The 23,114-nt window shown below is 38.7% G+C and overlaps 1 protein-coding gene across 2 annotated transcripts; it reads right to left on the bottom strand.

Moving 5' to 3' along the window:
* Window positions 1–1,924: 1,924 nt before the first annotated feature.
* On the bottom strand, window positions 1,925–22,119 carry LOC145784255 (nicastrin-like). Of its 2 annotated transcripts, XR_014290993.1 has the most exons (19): window positions 21,972–22,119; window positions 21,543–21,659; window positions 20,733–20,856; window positions 20,440–20,558; window positions 19,386–19,528; window positions 18,909–19,038; window positions 17,320–17,426; window positions 16,650–16,808; window positions 16,121–16,204; window positions 9,129–9,251; window positions 7,718–7,899; window positions 6,830–6,932; window positions 6,139–6,240; window positions 5,354–5,457; window positions 4,738–4,855; window positions 4,235–4,349; window positions 3,805–3,887; window positions 2,608–3,320; window positions 1,925–2,160 (listed from the first exon to the last, which is right to left on the bottom strand). XR_014290993.1 is itself a non-coding variant. In XM_082596046.1 (18 exons), exons 1-18 carry the CDS (start codon window positions 22,015–22,017, stop codon window positions 3,213–3,215), a joined length of 2,067 nt encoding a protein of 688 aa, XP_082452172.1. In that variant the 5' UTR covers window positions 22,018–22,119; the 3' UTR covers window positions 1,925–3,212. The 2 variants fall into 2 exon arrangements, 1 of the variants encoding a protein (XP_082452172.1); XM_082596046.1 differs by having other exon boundaries at window positions 1,925–3,320.
* Between the last annotated feature and the right edge of the window lie 995 nt (window positions 22,120–23,114).

A 23,114-nucleotide genomic window follows, 5' to 3' on the forward strand; every position in this document is an offset into this window, starting at 1 on the left:
ACTAATTGGTCTGATCCAAATAAATACTAGCATACGGTATATTGTCTATTTATTAAAGGCGATGTTTGCACGTTTAGCTAAGCCTCGCAGCTGGTGTTAATTTAATTATGCAACAAGCTATTTCCTGAAAAAGGATTTTCTAGTTAAATGGTTGACAAAAACCGTTTAAAGTCCCGTTCGTAACTTCCAGCTAGAGATTGTGCATTATTTGCCGCCTCATAGCTTTAGTTGGTTAAGCACCTGACTACTGACTAGGTGCATGCAGAAACTGCAGAAACTAGGTGCAGAAACTAGGTGCATTCAAAATCAAACAGCGCTGGTTCGACTCTCGGGGTGTGCACTTGAGCAACTCATTCCAAGGACTGCTTTCCATTTAACGGAATCTTGTAGATAGAAAAATTCACCGACAACACTTCAACAAGCATAAACGTTACTCTGCCAAATTCAGTAACCGGGACTTTGTCAGTGGTTTAAAGCCTCTACAAGCATGGGAAGCTACTAGGATTAAAGCTCTCTAAGAAGTTTTCCCAGTCCGAGGATAAAGATTTGATCAACCAATGTTACTCTGATTCCGAATAGGTAACATTATCATCAATAATTTTATAGTCAACGGCAACGATGTTATTTAAATTTGCATGCACAGCAAAATGAACGTATAGTGACAGCTGAAGGGACCTTCAAAAAGGGTCACAAGAGCTAAATTCTACTTCATTTGCAACTGATATTCCAATTATCTTTAGCCACTGGACCTAAGCCTGGCTACGTTCGCCCCGTTAGCTCAGTGGATACGCGCCCGGCTCAAGATCACGCGGCGCTGGTTCGACTCTCAGGGTGTGCGCTTGAGCAATGCGTTTCTGGACTGCTTTCCATTCATCGGCACCTAGTGAATGAAATAATTCCCCGGCAATAAAATTATGCGAAACTACCAGGAATAACCTATCAAGGCCTTGTCAGTCCGAGGATAAAGATTCAAAAACCAAACCAAACCTCTATGCTAGTTACGTGTGGTTTCTATTACAAAGGGAATTAAGTTTATCTTAAAAGAAGACAATTTTAAAACCCGGTTCAAGCCTCTAAGCTCCTTTATTTTTCCGACAACCAAGCATGGTCTACTAGAGCTTCTTCCCGGAAACCAAACTCTCGCGCCCCAAAGCAGCCAAAATGAAAAATCTGTGTTTTCAAAAATCCGTTAATTAATGTGTTTTTGGGTTCATTCAGATAAGAACGCAAACAAGGCTTTTAAACATATTTTGCAGTTGCATTTAAATGCACAGTAAGTTTAGTTCTAGTCTATAAATTTTGATAGGTCTACGCTCAGACTTTTTTCCAAACTTTCATCAGCAATATTTCTCTTTGGCGTGAGAAAGACTTTGCGCGCGGAGATATTTTGAAATTCGAACTGATCGGAGAAAAGTTAGCCCACAATCAAACATGGCCTACCCGCGCAGTAGTTTCGGAGGCCATGGTCGCCGAGAGCTTAAAAGCCTCCCGGTTATCGAATAGATATGAATGCACACCCAAAAACATTTTGATGGTGCAAACTCTTGCTCTAGAAGCGCCTCTCTAAAGTGTTGCCAGATACGTACGTCATTTCTAAGCATTGACCGACCAGTTAGTGCTCGTAGTTGGTCTCGTCAAAGCCAAGTCAATTTTTCATTGCTTTAACGTTTTAAGAGGTTGATTCAATGTAAAAAAAATAGCTGGTTTTCTGTCCGAGAATATTCTGAGGTATGTGATGCCGAGCGAACCAGCGCACTTTACCTCGGCCTGGTGGTGGATTGTCACTTGCGACATCCAGTGATGCTTTAGTTCCAACAGAAAGCAATAAAAATATGAGCCATCTTCATCAACCCTGTCTTCAAATCATCTCCTTGTTAAACTCACTCAATTTTCTCTTCTACAAAACGTGAATTTGCTACAGCCATGACGTCACAGTTTTTATTGACGAAAAATCAGACAAAAATAGCGATGACGTCACGACATACACTCTTCAGTTTCATCTGGTTGTTGAAGAAACGCGGAATGTGCTGGTCGCAGTTGAGGCAAATGCTACTGATTGAGTAATACACAAAATTCAATTGACTAAATATTATGTTCATCTGCTTGCTTGGTGAGAATTACAAACAACAGGTGATTGGCCGCTTCATCTCGATCAAGAGTCTGAATGACAAAGCGGCGTTGTTACGAATAACAAAACAATCAACCAAAACAAAATGGAAGGAGGCAATATGAAACAAATCGAGAAATCCATTTTTGAGAGTTAGTTTAGGGAATATTTAGTAGCTACATTTTTAAATAAAACCTTTATTTCAAGCATTAAAACATTTGTGCCCCATCAGTTACTTTTGTCCACATTCCTATTTTTCTAGCTACGTCACTGCTCAGAGTCATAAAAAACGAGAATGAAGCTTCTGAAGCAACTTTAGCCAAACAAATATCTTATCAAGACCGTTCATACAATAAAAAGGGCATACGCGACTTAATTGCCTAATTGGACCAGAAGCGAAATACAGTAATCAGGAGAAGACATTTGTCAAGCAAGGTTGCAAGTGAACCTTGAACATACGTCTGGTAAACAAAAAAAAAATCAACAAAAAAGATACATACAAAGTAGGAGCTGCCGGGCCATTAGCCTGGTTGAATCCTCATTGGTTTGATAGACAGGCTAGTCAGTAACACTGGATTGTCGTTTCTGAAGGAGTGTCGGACTTTTCCGTTTAATTGTGCATCAATGAGGACTAGCATCTTCTTCCAACGAGTGCGGCGCTGAGAAGGATTTTGAAGACTCGTATCATTGACAATCGTACCATCCTCCAAGAGGAGCGAAAGGTCTATTAACAACCGGCTGCTCTTTAGCAGCCTTTTCCGTGTATTCCGAAAAAAAATTCATATCTGGGGCGGTGACGGGAGTATCGTTCAGCTTCAGTGGGGCCAACGAGGGAGACGGGACACCTGGGAAAGGACCACATAGCGAGCAAAAACAGATTGTGATGGGCAAGGTATCAGCCACACTCGATGAAGAAACATTTGTAACTTCCGCACTTTATACAAATCATGAATAAAACACAAAACAATTTCAAGATTACTTGCGAGTTGCGACATGTCAGTGCACTAAAGATTTACAACAAAGAGAGGTACAGAAGTAAAGCCAGTTGTTCCTTAGTTGGCTTTTGCCACCACAAACCGGATTAAACCAGTTTCCAAACGACAATTCAAACAGAAACTTCTGTCCGAAATAACTTGTCCGCTTTCTCCCGTACAAAGTAAACCACAACAAAGCTGGCTATGAGAACCAGTAAGCCAGCGAAGAGTGTCAGACCCTGGAAGTAAAATGACAGGTGCCAAAGAGATAGTTAAAAACACATAGAGTGCGATGATGTAATTTAAACCTTTTTCGTAGTTAAAATCAATTCAGAATTCAGTTCATTTACTGACATACTGAAGGTGGACACAGATTGGCTTCCTTGCCTTCCTATCCACGTAATCTAAATCTTCTAACAACCAGGCATAAAGCCTAGTTCAAAAATGTCAAGCAGAATATTGTCCAGTTACATCCACTGTGTGGTTGCATGTCTCCAGTGTTTATTTTAAGGTGTTTTGGGGGACCGAAACGGTCCCCCAAATTTCTCCAGCGGTTTTCCAAAATTTGGACTTGCAACTACAGTAGCCCAATAAATAATTCGTTTAAGCAAATATGGCTACTTTTTGGTAATTTTAAATGTTTTAAATGAAACACTTGCGGTCTCTTAAAACTACTTAGCGGTCACCCAAACTAAACCTTAAAAAAAACCCTGCATGTCTCACCTGGCTGGTTTGATCTTGAATGAGGAACACACGTAACCTGAAGGCGGTGATTGACCATCTACTCTCAGTCCATGGGCCAGGAGCTTCGAATATAAAGCATCGCTTTGTTAGTAGAGGATTCGTAGAGTATGAAAAGCAACGGACAGATACTTGCATAAAGAGCGCTATTGAAAGGAAATGGCCAACAACGTCTTTTCAACGTTAGTTTCTAGCTTGCCTGACGTCTACCGACAGGCAATACACAGTACGCAGGTTGCAACTGCGGCATGTCTTGCGCTATGTTTTGTTGCTTACAATCTAAATAAGTAGCTCCAGAGATTGAATGTTGCAAGAATTAAGCAAGACCACGTGACTTTATGGTTTCTTGCATCACAATCAAATGAAACCAAACTTTCTTTAATGAAACCTGTCAAACCAATCGACAACTTACATTGAGACAAGTCGCTTGTGTCGAACACGGCGGGAGTGAGAAAGGACGAGGAAAGGACACAAGTGCTGTTACCGTTGATTGGTCCTTTCAAGTGATAGTAGCCAACAGTTTGGTTCTGTAACAGAACGTTGCCGCAATTAAGCAGTGTTCCCGCAAGTTGACCGTTCTCAGACGGTCAATCAACCGTTTTTTACATTTAATCAACGTCTGCAGACATTTGATTTGCTGTCTGGGATACTGCACCAGCGGGGCGGATTTAGCTGATGGGGGCCCGTGACACATTTAGATCGGGGGGCCCCCGTACAAAAAACCATCTCTACGACTACAGTAGCATTAATCCAGCACTGCACAGCATTTTGCAGAAATTTCAAGGGCTGAAAAAAAAATTATAACACAAAATCACATTTTTTCTACGTTCGAGGGCCCTTCAAAAGGGGGTCCGGGGCACCTGCACCTTCTGCTCCCCTAAATCCGGGCCTGTGCACAAGCATTTCAACACTCACCTGAACGTCAGGGTTAGAGCACTGTGTGGCATCAATGATCTTCTCTCCAGTGAATGAAGCCAAGAGATACAATGAGATGTTTCCGTGAGGGCTTAGAGCTGAGCTTGCACTCACATATCTGATGGCATAGAAAAAGAAATAGTTCCACCGAATAAAAAATAAAGAGCCCGAAATGTAGATACTAATCTTATGTTTAGCAACGTTTCCAAAATTAAACTGTCCTGAAAAAAAAAAAAAAAAAACACTAAGCAGCACTGAAAATGAAGACACTTTAGCTTTCGAAAATTCTTCTAGACATAAGTTTAATCTCTGCACTTTAGTTCAACCAATTATGAGAAAATGGAATTGTGAGTAATCATGTTCTTTGGTCTACAGGTCAGCATGGCAAACTAAGCATGACCACAGATTCAATTCTGTACTTGGCTGTAAAAGTTGTACGCTTAAAAAATAATTGGCGAAGAGCTGAACTTTGAGGACTTTGATGGCTTTGCCTGGGACAACTAGAGACAAAATCGACCAGAAAAAAAAGGAAAAATGAATTGCAAACTGTTGTAACGGCGATGTGGACACGCAGAATATAAAATACATTCACAACCTTAACAAATGCACAAGTTACCTATCGAAATGATCAGGCAAATTGTTTGTAGCAAAAGCATCTCGAGTTTCTTTGAACAAGTCACAGTTTGGTTTGTAAAGAAAGCAGAAAAGCAGCTCTGTCATCTGTAAGACACAAGAATGACTGATTAGAATAATTTGTCCACACGCTGAATACTTTTGTTCTTGCTTGAGAGGTAGGAATTCAGGTGACAATATATACCAGACAGTAAAATCCGTCTGCAGACGTTTAAACAATGTAAAAAATGACTAATTTTGCTGTCTGGGATATTAGCTGCACCAGACTGTTGTCGCAGTGTCATGGACCGCAAGCATCCCATGCAACCTTCCCAAACAGTAAATCAACCATTTTTGCATTGATCCGACGTCTGCAGACGTTGAATCAAATATAAAAGGTTGATTTGCTGTTCGGGAAGGCGTCAGGTCAACGATCGACTTCTCAATGCCCTTGCCACTGGGCATGCGCGTTTGGTATCATCCAAAATAAGATAATCCTAACCAAAAGGCAAGAAAATAGATTGATCCTTGAACTGAACTTGAACATCTTGAACTGACAGTGCAGTTCGGTTTCTCCAGCAATAAGTATTTGGCAGAAATAAATGTAGCTTACTTCGTGAACGTTACTAAGAATACTTGACGAAACTGGGTTGCCACACAGTAAGAAAATCTGTTTTCATAATCGTCTAGAAAGCGGCCTCTGCAGCATTATCATTACGCATTCATGCCCGCCATGTTCCGTTGCCATTACCAGCCATGCTATGATGACGCAGGAAGACATCGACTCACCAACGAATCGTCGACATTCACATTCGCAGGAACCGTCGTGGTACCGCCCGATGCCAGTTCGTAAATAGTTCGCGCCAGGGACGTTGATACGTTTGTCAGTTTCTGAAAAGGTTGAAAAGTTTGACGCAAAAGCCAAATCTTTAGGAATAAAAATAATAAAATAACGGAGTGTAAACCAACAGCACCTAACAAACATGGACGTCAAGCTTAACTGGTGTACTACGATACACGGCTTAGGAAGAACGCAAAATTCAATCCACTGGAAGCAAATTGAGAAAACGGAACGAACATCCGCACTACGAGGGTTTCATCCAGGACATTCAAACAAAACTATTGAGTGTCATAATCAAGATCAGAGGAAAGTTCGAGAATACTGATTAGCGGCAGGGTAGTGGAGTCGGACAAAAAATAAACGACCCCCACTCCTCGGTTTGTAACTGGCCGACTCTATCTTCAATGTTACCAGATATTGTTTTAATTATTCCCTTTTCTCATTTTTTTAAAGTTTAATTACACTATAGTTTCGATCGACATTGAAACGACGTCACAACTGACAAGAATAAACGCTTCTACTTCTTGGTAAAGCTTTGGGACGCAGTATAGAGGACAAAAAACTTTTACAAAGTTCCTCCGACTTCACAGCCCTGAAAAGCGGTTGTTGGCGGACAACCAGCACAAATAAACCACCAACCTGTGATAAAGGTTGCAACTGAGCACGGATGTTGTCGTCTGTATCGGAGCTGTTGTAATTTCCGATCAAGTTTCTCAAGTCATCATAACGGCTGAAGTAATGCCTGATGAGAAAAGTCACAGACATATTATCATGAACCAAGCAGTAGTGTCGGATTCCACATATTAGTTTATAATATATCCCAGTATGAAATAGTATTAAGCAAATACGTTGAATCTAATGGTGCTTCTTGTCTTTGCATGTTTGCGGCACGAAGAATTGCACTCTTCTTAAAAGATACATTACCTAGCCTACACAGTAAACATACTGAGAATATTCTTTTATTATTACATCAAATATAGTTATTACTTTCTAAAACCTCCACAACCTGTTTGACCTTAAAAGGGTGATCATCAGAAGGCCCTGAAAACTATGCAATAAGCAATAAATCGGTAATGTCTGAAAAGATATTAACCATTATAAGCCTTAACTTGCTCTACGTATTTTTCAAGGCCTTCTGATGATCCCCCTTTTAGGGTGAAACAGGCTGTAGAAGGTTTTACAAAGTAACAACTATATTTGATGTAATTTGCTTTGCTTAGCTTTTTTTGCTTGGCATTGAGCATTTTTTGTACTATGATGAAATAGTATTTATTGTTTATTTTATTATTATATAGCCTATATGATTTTAATGAACTGTATATCAGTCAAATTGACACTAGTAATGTTGTCTCATGGGTAAATATGCATTTATATCAACGGCGTATCACAGCTTCTGTTTGATAAAAGATTACGTGTACGATATTAGGGAACGAGGAAGTCAATGCAATCATATCAAGAATAAATGGAAGATGCGTCAACGAATAAGCAAACTCCAGCTCTATCTTACCAAACTGCAACAGTACATACATGTTCGTGTATTGGCTGTCAAAGTCGGTCAGCAATACTCCAGGTACTTGTCTTTGCTTCAGTATTGAATGGAGAGACGAAGGAGGGAGCCCTATGTTGGGTCCTGATGTCTGCCGTTCGATCTTTAGGGCCGGCGAAGGCAAGTTTGTGTTTAACTTGGAAAGAATATCATTGATATCGGTCTGAAGGAAAACAAATGTTTTTATTGCCTTCCTGTCGCCACAGAATAAGCATGCCGGTATTGCTACTAAAATCACAGCACAATGGAGGCAATTCATAAGGAAAGTCACAGCTGATCAATCTGTTGACGAAGAAGTTGCCATTGCCTGGTAATAAAGTAACGTTTTGCTATAGTTTCCTATGACGTTATGTCCAAGCAGTTTTCATTTAGCCAATCCATAAGGACGTTGTTGCATTGGTGGGCTGTGAGGCATCCTTGAAGCTTGGTTACTGGGCACTCCAATGTGAGATGGTCTGTGGACTAGTTTGGGGCGTTGCATTTTGGGCAGTTGAGTTGTCGGCCCCATTGGTTGCCTTTGGTTTTAGTTTGTTTTGTTCTGATGCGGTTTGCTGGGATCATAATTTTCTGGTGGCCTTGTCAAGCCTGGGAGAGGTTTTGTTCTTTTTTTTTTCGCTGAGGCTTTTCGGTCATTTGTCCGAAATGACTTGAAAAAAATTCGGTCAATTTTATTTATTTTGGTCATTTTTCGTCATTTTTGGTCATATATAGTCAATTGACTATATTTTTTCGGACATTTTTCTAAAAAATTGGTCAAAGACCGATAAATGACCGAAAAAACCTCCCTAGCTTTTGTTAGGTGTGTGAGTAATTCTCCACCAGGAGGGAATGAGGGATTTGTTGTTCCAGAAGTTCTGCCACTCTATTGTGACATTAATTGGAAATGAATCGGTTTTGTTGAAGGAGTGTCTTGATTTAAATCGCGACGTTTTTGGTGCTTGTTTTGTTTGTGGAACTATTAAAAGATTTTCTGCTGAGTTGAGAATGTCCAAAAAGATTGCCATAAATTGTCTGTAATAATAAAAAATTCTCGAATAAATGTGCTACACCAACCAAGATTGATGCATAAATGTTCTCGCAACCAATTTGCAATTTAAAAAGTAAAATGAAATTGAGAGGCAGCTCCTGAATCGCATGGCGCCACAACCTATTTGGCATGCGGTTACATATCAGCGGTCACAAGTCGTAAACTCCCTTATTTTTCTTTTCTGAGTTTATTGGGCGAAATGTTTTTGACTGGCATTGGGTTTCTTGGTATGCAACAGACATTTTACTTAACTGCATCACAGACAAAAGTGATGGTCCAACTTAAAAGTGCACTGGAGTTTTCTTGCTGCGCCCCTTGCACTATTCGAGTTGCGCAGACCTAGTGTATAAAGCAATATAATTTACCGTTGTTTGTGTGTTGTTGGCTAAGGGATCGTAATGGAGCCACGCTGTGTCTTCTATCTTCCCTAGCTGCCCCAGTTCAATGACTCGATACAAGCTATCCAATGTCCACGGGGGAGGCTGGATCTGAGAGGATGCAAGCACAGTTACATTTGGGCAAGGCTGTTCTCAAAAATATTTGTCTAACAAACATTATCATCAATTTCAACTTGAATATTGACCATTGCTCAAGTTGGTAATCTACAGTATGTATGTATGCAGCAACATTACTTTGATGGAAACATATCCTATTAATCTCACTTTAGATTAAATCACTCTAACTTCACTTATTGATTTCCATTAAGGATATGCTAGGGGATCTCCTGACTAAGAAGCAGCGGGCCAGCGATTCTCCATCAAGTATCAATTAATCATTCTTTATTACAAAATACATGGAAAATCAGCAGAGCCCTATTGGCATATGCATTTCGCTCTAACTTTAGAGCATCTTTAGTGCCTAAAAAGCAAACATAAGAAAGCAAAACCTAAAAACTGTCACTAAATAAATAAATAAATGAATCTGCAGTAGCCTAAGATACTGACCAAGACTAACTGCCAAAACTAACTGGTAGAATACTGCGTAAATATTAACTGGCTGCGTAAAATATTTATAGGCAAATTTAAACTATATTTAAACTAAACTACACGAACCTAACTACTATGACAAAATAATGATGACAATGCGCAAAAACAAACCAAGGTTGATGAGAGTCGAATGGCTAAAGCAATACGTACAAAATGAAACTGTGTGAAGATAGCATGTGAAAATAAAACTAAGTGACAGAACATAGCAAAATCAATGGGTCCATGACCTAAGTGTTAAGTGCAAATCAATAAGATAGCGCAGCGATAAATTCGCAATAAAATGAAGCTGGAAAAGCAGGACCAGCGATCAGAAACCTCTACTTAACAAGAGGCAAAATCATTCTCTTAATGTTAATCGAAGATTTGATTAGTGATGCCCATTTATCTTCGCACATGTCCAAATCTGCAACGGGTGGCTTTTCAACAAATGTTACTGTGAAACAGTCTGCAATAGATGGTTTTGTGTTTATGTACAAAGAGTGGCAGGAGGCGTAATGTTTGAGTAATGCCGCCTTATCACCCCCCGGACTGGTGTCAAAAGTGTTCCATTGCAGACCTATGGCCGGACCACCTGGTAGAAAAGCGATTAGAGGTTTGGCCAACATATTGTTCCGAGCAGAGTTTGCAGGAGGCAACATATATCCCGTAGTCGCTACAATTAAGGTCTTGCCGAAGTTTGATTACACTATCCCTAGATTGTATTACCCGGGTCCAAGGAACCATATTTTTATTATGGTTCCGGAAATTACCGCACAAAGCACAATGTCCACATGGTTTAGAACAGCCGAGTGTCTTTTCAAGATTGTCCGAAAGTGCAATTGGACGGTAGTTGGTCAGGGTGTTGCCAAGAGTGAGAGGTCTTTTATAAACAATGCATGCTGTCGGTTGTAGGGCTTTTTCTTTGGCAGTAAGTTTCATGGTAGTGGAAAATGAAGAAGCCCAAATTGTGCGTTTATTGGTAGTTTTGTGATTCTTGGGGCCAAACCGTTCCTTCCAATTTTTTGCTAATGTAGTGATGCGTTCTACCATGTTCTGTTTAAAACCAGAAAAATTACATTTATTCTGTAGTCTTCGTAAAGAGTTGAAAAAATCTTCATCCAGCTCGTTGAGACGTCTTAAACGTACACATTCACTAAAAACAATAGACTGGAAAATATGTGGGGGGTGAAAAGAAGAGCCGTGGAGGAAGGGTCTGTGTTTTGCTGTGGGCTTTTGGAAGTCTCTCGTGGTAAATCCTATTAGGTCAGATTGATCCGTAACATGAAGCACATCTAGGAATTCAACCTCTTGGTCCTTCAAAGCTGTATTAATGCAGCGAAATTTGAGCGAGAGGCCATATTTTGTAAACGCTTCTGTGAGCGTCTGTTGGATATTGCGTGTATATTCGGCTCCTTCCGAAATCCACATTATGTCGTCGATAAACCTAACAAACAATACAGTATATTTCAGTTGCTGGGCTAAGGACTTAATAATATAGTGGACTGCAATGTTGGCAATAGAAACCGAATGGTTGTCACCTGTGACAATACCGTTTTGCTGTTTGAAAAACGTCTCGCGATACTGAGTGACAACGTTATCCAAACAAAACATAACTAACTCAATCAACTTCGTTAAAACCGGAGTGCAATTTTACAGCTTCTCGCAATGACTGTACGATTAAATGTCTAGGGATGCTTGGGTAAAGAGCAGCAACGTCAGCGGCAACCAAAAAGAAAATAGGTTGCTCACCAGGTGGTGAGGAGCAATTATCGTTCAACCAACCTTCTTTCCATTTAACCAATTTCATGAGATAGTCCCGGCTATCTTTGCAGTATTCATTAACCATGTTTTTGCAGTAATCAATGCTAATGGGGTTGAGAATGGATTCCAATAGGGCTGTCACTCTGGAAGTGGTAATATTTCCAGCAGATTGTAAAGTTCGAACAGGAATATCAAAGACTGAAATGGTGTTTAATACTTCAGGAGGTAGTTTGTGGGTTTTAAACAGTGGATAAGTACAGGCTGGTGAACGGTTGGAGAAATATTTGGCTGAAGATCCAGTAACCCGTTGATATGCATTATGTTTAAATGTAAGTCCAGCAGTATGATAGAGTTGTGCTTCATTTATTACCCCTGTATCATGGAGAGTTTTGAGGTAAGAATCACATTGAGATCTAACATTTTTAAGGTATTTTTCGACACTTTTATTATGATTATTCAAGTCGGTTTGCTGGAAGTTAGATGAAAGTTCTCTGCGCATAATGGAATCGTAATCCACAAAATCAAGAACAACGATCTTACCATCTTTGTCCGACTTGCAAATTACAATAGCGTGATTATTGACCAAGGACTTCAGTTTCGTTAGACTTTTTTTGAGATCAAGGCTTAAGTTATTCTTGTGTGTGAATAGATACCTTGCATCTTCTTCTAGGTTCCTCATTTTTGATCTGATTGATTCTGTGTAAACAATCGTTTTCTCGTCAAGTAGCGCTACATCTGGCCTAGAATATTTCGGGATTTTAAGTTTCTTAGGTACTTATATCTTTAATGGAAATCAATATATGTATTGTCGATTTGAAAGGAGAGATCCCTGTCAAAAATGAATGCAGTGATTAAGATCTGGAAAAAGCAAACTACTTTGAAAGCAAAACTATTATTCTTAAAGCTATGCCTCAGGAAGAGAGTTCTTCTTAGGAGTTTTTACAGGAAGGGTATTGACAATGACCTTTTGCTTGTCCAACAAACGAGAGAAATTAGGCCTCAACTCGAAGATTTGTCACGCCAGATTAAATGTTTGGGAGACAAATTGCCTACCAACTATACTGTTGATGAGGGAAGAATTCAGTTCCAGAAACAAATCAATTCTTCCTACCATGACAAACTGCTTTGGTTAAAGAATAAACAGAAATCACGCAAACCCAACTGCTTTTCCAATGAGCAACCTACCACTTATATTTCGAAAAACAAAAAGGATAGAATTAGGTACAGAAGTCGGGTATCCTTTAAAAAGATAAAAAACCAACTTGAAATAGCGGAAAGCATGATATTGAATAAATCAAAAACAAAACTTACTGATTCAGACAAACTTCTGCTCATGAAAGGCCTCAATTTTGTCCCTACACCTCGGTGGTCCAAACAAGTGGAAACCAATGAATGGCATAACACACAAGAACACATCAAAAGGGTCGAGTGGGAATGTATCTTTAAGGATTCCACACAACCCCCACTACAGCAAGTACCTAAGAAACTTAAAATCCCGAAATATTCTAGGCCAGATGTAGCGCTACTTGACGAGAAAACGATTGCTTACACAGAATCAATCAGATCAAAAATGAGGAACCTAGAAGAAGATGCAAGGTATCTATTCACACACAAGAATAACTTAAGCCTTGATCTCAAAAAAAGTCTAACGAAACTGAAGTCCTTGGTCAATAATCACGCTATTGTAATTTGCAAGTCGGACAAAGATGGTAAGATCGTTGTTCTTGATTTTGTGGATTACGATTCCATTATGCGCAGAGAACTTTCATCTAACTTCCAGCAAACCGACTTGAATAATCATAATAAAAGTGTCGAAAAATACCTTAAAAATGTTAGATCTCAATGTGATTCTTACCTCAAAACTCTCCATGATACAGGGGTAATAAATGAAGCACAACTCTATCATACTGCTGGACTTACATTTAAACATAATGCATATCAACGGGTTACTGGATCTTCAGCCAAATATTTCTCCAACCGTTCACCAGCCTGTACTTATCCACTGTTTAAAACCCACAAACTACCTCCTGAAGTATTAAACACCATTTCAGTCTTTGATATTCCTGTTCGAACTTTACAATCTGCTGGAAATATTACCACTTCCAGAGTGACAGCCCTATTGGAATCCATTCTCAACCCCATTAGCATTGATTACTGCAAAAACATGGTTAATGAATACTGCAAAGATAGCCGGGACTATCTCATGAAATTGGTTAAATGGAAAGAAGGTTGGTTGAACGATAATTGCTCCTCACCACCTGGTGAGCAACCTATTTTCTTTTTGGTTGCCGCTGACGTTGCTGCTCTTTACCCAAGCATCCCTAGACATTTAATCGTACAGTCATTGCGAGAAGCTGTAAAATTGCACTCCGGTTTTAACGAAGTTGATTGAGTTAGTTATGTTTTGTTTGGATAACGTTGTCACTCAGTATCGCGAGACGTTTTTCAAACAGCAAAACGGTATTGTCACAGGTGACAACCATTCGGTTTCTATTGCCAACATTGCAGTCCACTATATTATTAAGTCCTTAGCCCAGCAACTGAAATATACTGTATTGTTTGTTAGGTTTATCGACGACATAATGTGGATTTCGGAAGGAGCCGAATATACACGCAATATCCAACAGACGCTCACAGAAGCGTTTACAAAATATGGCCTCTCGCTCAAATTTCGCTGCATTAATACAGCTTTGAAGGACCAAGAGGTTGAATTCCTAGATGTGCTTCATGTTACGGATCAATCTGACCTAATAGGATTTACCACGAGAGACTTCCAAAAGCCCACAGCAAAACACAGACCCTTCCTCCACGGCTCTTCTTTTCACCCCCCACATATTTTCCAGTCTATTGTTTTTAGTGAATGTGTACGTTTAAGACGTCTCAACGAGCTGGATGAAGATTTTTTCAACTCTTTACGAAGACTACAGAATAAATGTAATTTTTCTGGTTTTAAACAGAACATGGTAGAACGCATCACTACATTAGCAAAAAATTGGAAGGAACGGTTTGGCCCCAAGAATCACAAAACTACCAATAAACGCACAATTTGGGCTTCTTCATTTTCCACTACCATGAAACTTACTGCCAAAGAAAAAGCCCTACAACCGACAGCATGCATTGTTTATAAAAGACCTCTCACTCTTGGCAACACCCTGACCAACTACCGTCCAATTGCACTTTCGGACAATCTTGAAAAGACACTCGGCTGTTCTAAACCATGTGGACATTGTGCTTTGTGCGGTAATTTCCGGAACCATAATAAAAATATGGTTCCTTGGACCCGGGTAATACAATCTAGGGATAGTGTAATCAAACTTCGGCAAGACCTTAATTGTAGCGACTACGGGATATATGTTGCCTCCTGCAAACTCTGCTCGGAACAATATGTTGGCCAAACCTCTAATCGCTTTTCTACCAGGTGGTCCGGCCATAGGTCTGCAATGGAACACTTTTGACACCAGTCCGGGGGGTGATAAGGCGGCATTACTCAAACATTACGCCTCCTGCCACTCTTTGTACATAAACACAAAACCATCTATTGCAGACTGTTTCACAGTAACATTTGTTGAAAAGCCACCCGTTGCAGATTTGGACATGTGCGAAGATAAATGGGCATCACTAATCAAATCTTCGATTAACATTAAGAGAATGATTTTGCCTCTTGTTAAGTAGAGGTTTCTGATCGCTGGTCCTGCTTTTCCAGCTTCATTTTATTGCGAATTTATCGCTGCGCTATCTTATTGATTTGCACTTAACACTTAGGTCATGGACCCATTGATTTTGCTATGTTCTGTCACTTAGTTTTATTTTCACATGCTATCTTCACACAGTTTCATTTTGTACGTATTGCTTTAGCCATTCGACTCTCATCAACCTTGGTTTGTTTTTGCGCATTGTCATCATTATTTTGTCATAGTAGTTAGGTTCGTGTAGTTTAGTTTAAATATAGTTTAAATTTGCCTATAAATATTTTACGCAGCCAGTTAATATTTACGCAGTATTCTACCAGTTAGTTTTGGCAGTTAGTCTTGGTCAGTATCTTAGGCTACTGCAGATTCATTTATTTATTTATTTAGTGACAGTTTTTAGGTTTTGCTTTCTTATGTTTGCTTTTTAGGCACTAAAGATGCTCTAAAGTTAGAGCGAAATGCATATGCCAATAGGGCTCTGCTGATTTTCCATGTATTTTGTAATAAAGAATGATCACTCTAACTTCTATAGAAATTAATCGAACTATGTATGTTTAAACAGGGTCCACGTCTATTAGGTGCAGACAGTAAGGTGCCTGCCATATACTGAAATAGGTGCTCGCACTGTGGCGTCATAATATTTAGGTGCAGCAAATGGGCGATTTTTTAAATTCGTTTTAATTTCGTTTCGATTCGAAAATAATTTTGAATGAATGGGAATTATATTATTGTGACGTCAAACACATATTTATGAGGTCATGCTATGTTGCCATTGTTTGCTATCAATGGAAGTTATGTCGTAATTAGCTTTCATGTAAAACTTCAGCTAAAGTAACTCGAATGCGCAGATTTCAAAAACTAGACACCAGAATTAGTCCGTTCCGTTCGCCTACTCTAGATTATGAAAACAAGTCAGCAAACGCTGCACATCCACCAACTTACCTTGCTGATGTCATCAACCACTGGGAAGTTGCCTTTTATCATATCCTGGACCATTCTCACGCTCCCAATGTTGTCAAATGCCTCCTGTGAAAGTAGTTTGTTGGTTCAAGTCTTGGTAGCAATCTTGTAGCTTCAACGCATGCAATAGTAAGTGATGGTACGCAGCTATTCATGCAGGCAAAACAATATCGATGCCAGAAAGGCACGGTTACATGTCACGGTTACACGGTTACATGTCAAAAACACGTTTTCGCTACAAAGATACCTTTGGCAAGAAATAAATCTCAAGCACTATAAGCTATAGTAATAAAAGGTTTCTGCAGACTCTTAACCTCAGTTCTGGCTTCTCGGTGTTATGGGAATTGCTAATCATCAATAAATGTAGGATCCATGTGAGAGGATTTAACCAAACGTATAATAATCAATAAGCAATAATATAACTATAAGCTATTCTGATGAAATACTTTGTGCCTCTATTAAAATACATGGCACAACAGTAGCATGCGACGCAAAAAAAATCCCAACATACTCCATCAAATAACACAAATACGACGTTTCTCAGCAACTTTTCCTTTTCGTCTTCATTGAGCTTCCCAAGAGCTTGAGCTACACCCAGCAGAGTGATGAAGCCAGTTGCTTTATCAACGCCAGGAGAAGTGGACGTCGTCATGAACGATCGGCTGTCAAGCTGTGAACAATATATGCGGCTTAGTGTTTCGGTGAATTATTCTTCAATAGAAGATTCCAACGATGGAAAGAAGACAAAGGAGTCACAGACAATTGGTCGACCCTGATGTTTCAAGACAAAGACCAGGCTTCTTTGACACAAAATAAAGAAAATGAAGAGCAAGCGGCAGTGTTTTTCAACCTCTCTAAATCACACTCTACCTGGTAAGCACATCAGCCCTTGGTTTAATGTCTGCAGAAGTTGAATCAATGTTGAAAATACTGATTTGTCGGCTGGAAGGATTGACAACCGTTTATTGAATTCTAAAGCGGGATGGCCCACCGCCACCATAATGCAAGCAACATCCTAAGATATAGTTAGGCAGTTTGATACAAATTATCGCCAAAAGAAAAAATAGCAATGCACTGGTTACACTGTCTGTCTTGTAAAGTGTTGAGAGCAAGGCATAGGCTACCTGCAATGGAGATATAGCGCTATACAAAACACATACCATGAGAGCTACTAAACTTACTGTAGCAGTAATAAAGATGGCTGGATCCGCGGCACTCCCATCGCGAGCTTTCAAACGCTTCAATGACGTCACTACGTTCTTTCCTTGCAAGACGTCACAAAAACCAACTGAAAGGATAAATAGAAGAATTATCAACAATTTTATGAACACAAACGTTACCGTATGCATTATTAACTTGAGAGTATTATAAAAAAATGAAGGAATATCGTCACATTGCTACCGAAGTAGCAACAGCAACCGACACAATGGCCTAGTGGTCTGAGTGCTCGCCTCTGCGTTGGTAGATGTTGTAGGTTCAATTCCCCATTGGGTTTTACCAAAGACCATTTAAAATGCTACTAAACTTCATCCCTGCTTGGCACTCAGCAGAGGAGAGAGTAGGCCTATAGGTACTTCCCGACGTCGTTCGGCGGTGTCGGGGGATAAGCCAGCTATCCTACGTGTTGAACGTATTGCGTTCGGACAACAAGGAGAAGTCCTTCAAAAACCCGTCAGTTCAAAGCAATTCAGGAGCTCTCAACGTTAGAGCCTGGGAAGGAGAGCAAATTGTTCAACAAACAGCAGCAGCAGGATAAACGAAAGCGGATAGAAGACTATTGAACGACGAAATTTTAAGCAAACTGCAAGCTGTCGATGCTGATGTGAGATGAGATGCTGTTCGATGCATTTTTAATCGCTTTAATCTAGCAGTATCGTACGGCTGCTATAGAACAGGAGTTTTCAACTATTTTTTGCACCGCGACCCACTTAAAGCAATCAACGTAGCCTCGTTAGTATAAATATATTGAACAAAAGCATAGTTAACGCAAAATTTAACCAAATCTGATTCACGACGACATCCAGTTTTGTTTCGTTTCGCTGTTCTAATGCACATTTCCGAAACCAAAAACGTCTTTTCACCATGTTAGTACGATCTTTTTTACATTTCCTTCAATTATTATTTCCATTTCCTATCAAGCTTGGCTACACTATAGGAGAAAAAAAAGCTACATTTGCACTGGTTGAATTTATTGCAATTTTTTAGGGTTTATTGAATTCAGCTTCAGTGAGATGTTTGGTGCTGCATCTTTTTAACAAACTTGTCAATGTGTGGAACTGTTGCTGAAAAAACTTTTACACAAAATACCCTGCACAATGAATTTTTTTCAATGTCATTGAAAATGATAGTCTACAGACAAATCCATATTTGACATAGGATTCCAAATACGGCAACACTGCTTTTATGCCATAGTGAGGTTACTTTTTAACTTTAGCTTGCACAAAACATCACACACACAAGAACTACGTGAAAAACATCGATTGCTTTTCTATTGTTAAAGCCTTGCAACGTCTTCAAGCTTAACCAATAGAATAACCTCAGGTGAAGGAATGATCGATTGCGAAAAAACACAGTTTTTCTTTAGTGGCAAAAAACAATTGAAAACAATACATTGGATTTTCAGACGTCTCGTGACCCTCCGAAAAAGCGACCCGCGACCCCAGGTTGAAAACCCCTGCTACAGAACGACCCATAAAACCTTGTTAGTTTCTCTGGAATCAAACTGAACATCGTCGCATGACATGATTTTTTTCGGAATTTGTTTTCGTACCTTGAGTAATCGTTGATTGAACTATTGTCCTTCTCAAGCAAGTGACGGAATCTACAGCTCCGAACATACGCGACTTCATCTGCACTGCACATAATTGATGTCTCTCTGGACTGTTGTACTGGTTGTAGCACTGTTGTTTGCAAATAGCAAGATTGATCATGACAAATATTAATGCAGTTTAAAGTTATGTACTTTATTCTACATTTAAATAAAAAAAAACATTAAAAATATTAAATAATGATTAATGCAAATAGATTCTATTTGAATAAGAACCGTTTGATAATCCCAACAAGAGTGAACAGGGTTTTTAGGTGAATAGTGACTATACATATGTATTTTGTTTAACACAAAAAATAGAAGTCCACGTGTTCACATTTTAAAGCATCGATTCTATGTTGAAAAATTGTGGGTATTGTAAACTTAACGGTTGGAATAAAATAGTAATCCTCTTGAAAAGATACTGATCAGATTTCTTACGTCGATTAAATTCTTTTGAACTGTTGAATTTTTAATGTAAAAGATTGGAAAGGGAATGCTTATTTCCGTGAGGCCATCGCCAACCGAGTTCCAACGGTTCTTACATTGAGCATAATGAGGACCATACGAAGAGTTGTACAAGCCTAGAAGACAGACTAGCTGTTAATCATTCAAAAGAAACTTTAAAATTCATATACACTAGGGTGTGGCTGGTGCCGTTATGTTACTCAAATCAGCTCTTCTTTTAGCATACTCTGTGGATGGGTGATACAAACTCACCTGCAAAATTTCAGCTGATTTCGACATCATGCAGGTGTAGCACACGGGATTTAAAAATTGCGCAATCACGCGACACCGAAAATAGTCAAAAATCACTTGTTTTTTTAATATTTTTCAATAATACAAGCATATTTTCAACTATAAAATGTATTATAGGCCTATGTCAAATAGGGTGGTCCTTAGTTGTACACTAAAAAAAATATTTTGGAAAATTGTTGGTCTGACCCTGCCAAAACGTTCCTTTTGGTTAAAAAACACCATGTGTAAAATTTCATTGATATTCATTAATGTTTAGAGGTGGCTCAATGGATCCGAAATTCTACCCGGATGAGGTATAGAACACATAAGCATAATGTATATTATACACCTGCTTTTGTTTTAGCAAGAAATATCAAAAAAATTATAAAAAACATTGCGTAAGCAAGCACTATAAAAAGGCTTCACTGACGTGGCTCCTAACATCGAGATAGAAAGTCATCGTCTGCGGCTACATGAGGTGTCTTATACGTTTTAAATCTCTATGTCAGGATGGTTTGCCTTCAACTGTTGTTTACACAGAGAATCAAAGGGAATAAAGTTGATAATCTTTTTATTTATTGATTGACAATATCAGGCTAAAAGCTGGATCCTTCCGATGTCACAGAACCAACAAAATATTCCCCTTACACAAAACAAAAAACAAACACTTCCAAAGAGTAATAAAATCATCTGATCCTTGATCGCTTACACTAACCGGTTTATTACGAAGACTAAAGATCATTAAAGACCCACTCACTTGTTCTTTCATTAGGACAAGCCGACTCAGGAGACCATTGTGTAGGGTCATAGTCATCAATTTCATATATCAGAATACCCTGAACGTTACTAATTCCCAACATGCTTATGACAAAAGACCTGCAATTAGATTAAGCATCGTCAAATATTAGATTATAGCCAGTGCTGCTTAATGCTTATTCATGCTAAAAAAAATCCATATCATAACTTTCACAATTTGCATAAAAACCCATCGCATTTTTATGCTGTAATACACATTAGTGACCATGAAGCATTTCCAAACTCAGCACTTACCTATTAAATAGACTTGCTTCAACAAGTAAAACATAATCACGCTTCGATAGAATGTTCATGAACCTATTGATATCTTCTGTTCCATTGATGTGAAACAAAACCCCAACATTTCCTTCTGCACTTGCTGAAACACAATTAGGCTAATGTGAATCATATAATTTTCCACATAAAAAGTTATTCCTTTAGTTTTAGTGAGGATAATGAAACTTCTTTTTCCCTGCGCAAATTTTCTCTGAAAACAATGCAGCGTTGGAGAGTTGATTTTTGTTTCACACTGTGCTGCATATACAAATTAGAACGTGTATTCATTCATTTTGTCCTTTCTTTCACCTTAACAAAGTCCAGCTGTGATTGGATCTTTGAGGTGCAATGTCTTGCGCATGAAATCACAGTCGCTTGTTTTTCTTTTGACCACACACATCTGTCTCATGATATTATTTCATGCACTTTGGTTTTGAGCATCACAGACGATTATGGAAAAAATGGACACTATCCTTTTGCTTTGGCTACTGGTAAACACTTGTCACATGGCTCAATTTCTTTGGTTCTAAACATCTGGTCGAAGACCATTACCGTAGACAATTAAAAGAATGAAATAGGCTATACAAGTTATAAGGAAGTTGACAGAATTATGCGATTGATTCCTTTTAGTGGTATGGAACCGGTATACAATTACTTAATACTGATGATATTACTTAACACTAGATAGGATTTGGTTTTTGCTTTTGTCATAGTAAAACAATTGATATGCACTTAAGCAGTAGGCTAAGCAATTAACAATTTTGTCTGTAATAAACCAATTCAACTCACATTGGCAGCCTACTTCATGAGTTCCATTTAATAATCGAACACATTTGTCATAATGACCTTCCTGGATGTCATGGTAGACAAGCCTGTACACTTCAGAAGTTTGACAAAAACTTTGATCTGCAAAACAATCAAATTTATTCTTCACCCAGCAGTCACGACAAAAACATCAGTCATGAAAAATTTAATAATTAACAATGAAATGTTATAGCAGTACTGGTACTTTTCATGAAGTAGTTTGTGCCAAAAGAAAAAAAAAGATAGATTAAGCCAATGAATTACAATTTTGACACCAATGTACTTATTCTCGAGTTATTAACAAACAAGGAGTAGGAATCTACTCATTAATGCAATAATAGCCTAGTTGTCAATCAAGTTGATGTTGTATGATTATGATAATTTCCAAAGAAAAAGGAGCAAATTTATACTTACACACAAATGACAGTAAAGTTCCAGCAAAAAATAGATAAATGTGCATATCAGATGTGTTGTCTCACAGTTTGAAATATATGGGTTTTGAAAACTTTGCTTTCTGATACCTTGACTAAAATTATGCTTAAATCGACATAACACGACTCATAACAAAATCTGAAACAAGCTATTTGATCAGTTGTAGCAAGCATAACTTTTATGAGAAAAGGTTTAAAGTCATCTACATGACAAGATAGAAAAGACATCTGACCAACTCGTTAATAGCACTGGTCAACAAATTTTACCTATTTTTTTTTAATCAGAGGTATATACATTTAAACTTTTCTAGATTATTTTCTGTGTTGATTGCAAATCTGCATTCATTTTTTCTCCAGCACATCAAGTTTTGAAAAGATGTGCACTGTTGAGAAAGAGCGATCTTCCTGGCATCAGCACTACCTGTCACTATAGAACAGCGAGCATTGTGTTTCGCTAACCATACCGGTGTAGCCTCCACACTAGCCATCAAGACTTTTCCAAACTTGACTGCCGAGAAACACAATATTTGCACTCTTAATTATTGAGGGATGTTTACATATTAAGTCATAAAAATATGTTCTTAACATGCAACTGAAGAAAAAATAGGGATATCATACTTTCAGAATCAGCCAGAAAAACTCTTTAAGGATCACCTAATCGGATCTCTGTTTAAAATTTGCTGTTGACCAGTGAAATTGGTGTAGATTGTTCATCAGCCACGATGGCATCCGCCATGGTGTGGTTCTGTATCTTTATTCTCATACAAAGTCTTGATCGGTTATTCCTGGTAGTTTTGCATATTAAGAGCCGGGCTACTCAACTGGCGGACCTTGTGGGTGCTGATGGTGATCCGGACCTTGTGGGTGCTTAGGTACTCTTCCAAAAACTTGAGCTTTTGGAAGAGTACGTAACCTCATTGTCACATTTCAGGGCTTCTTTAAACAGATTTGTGTTGGGAGGAAGCAATTTTTACTGATTATCCTAGTTGCTGGGGGGCTTTGACTCCCAGACTCCTCAACACTTTCTCAGAAATCCAATTCGAGTTACATTTTACCTAAAAAGTGGTTTAGTAAAGATAGTTTAACTTTCGTGGTAGCGTGTGAAATAACTTATTAAATGATTTTT

The sequence above is a fragment of the Aplidium turbinatum genome, chromosome 1 (assembly GCF_918807975.1).
Source record: "Aplidium turbinatum chromosome 1, kaAplTurb1.1, whole genome shotgun sequence".
NCBI lineage: Eukaryota > Metazoa > Chordata > Ascidiacea > Aplousobranchia > Polyclinidae > Aplidium > Aplidium turbinatum.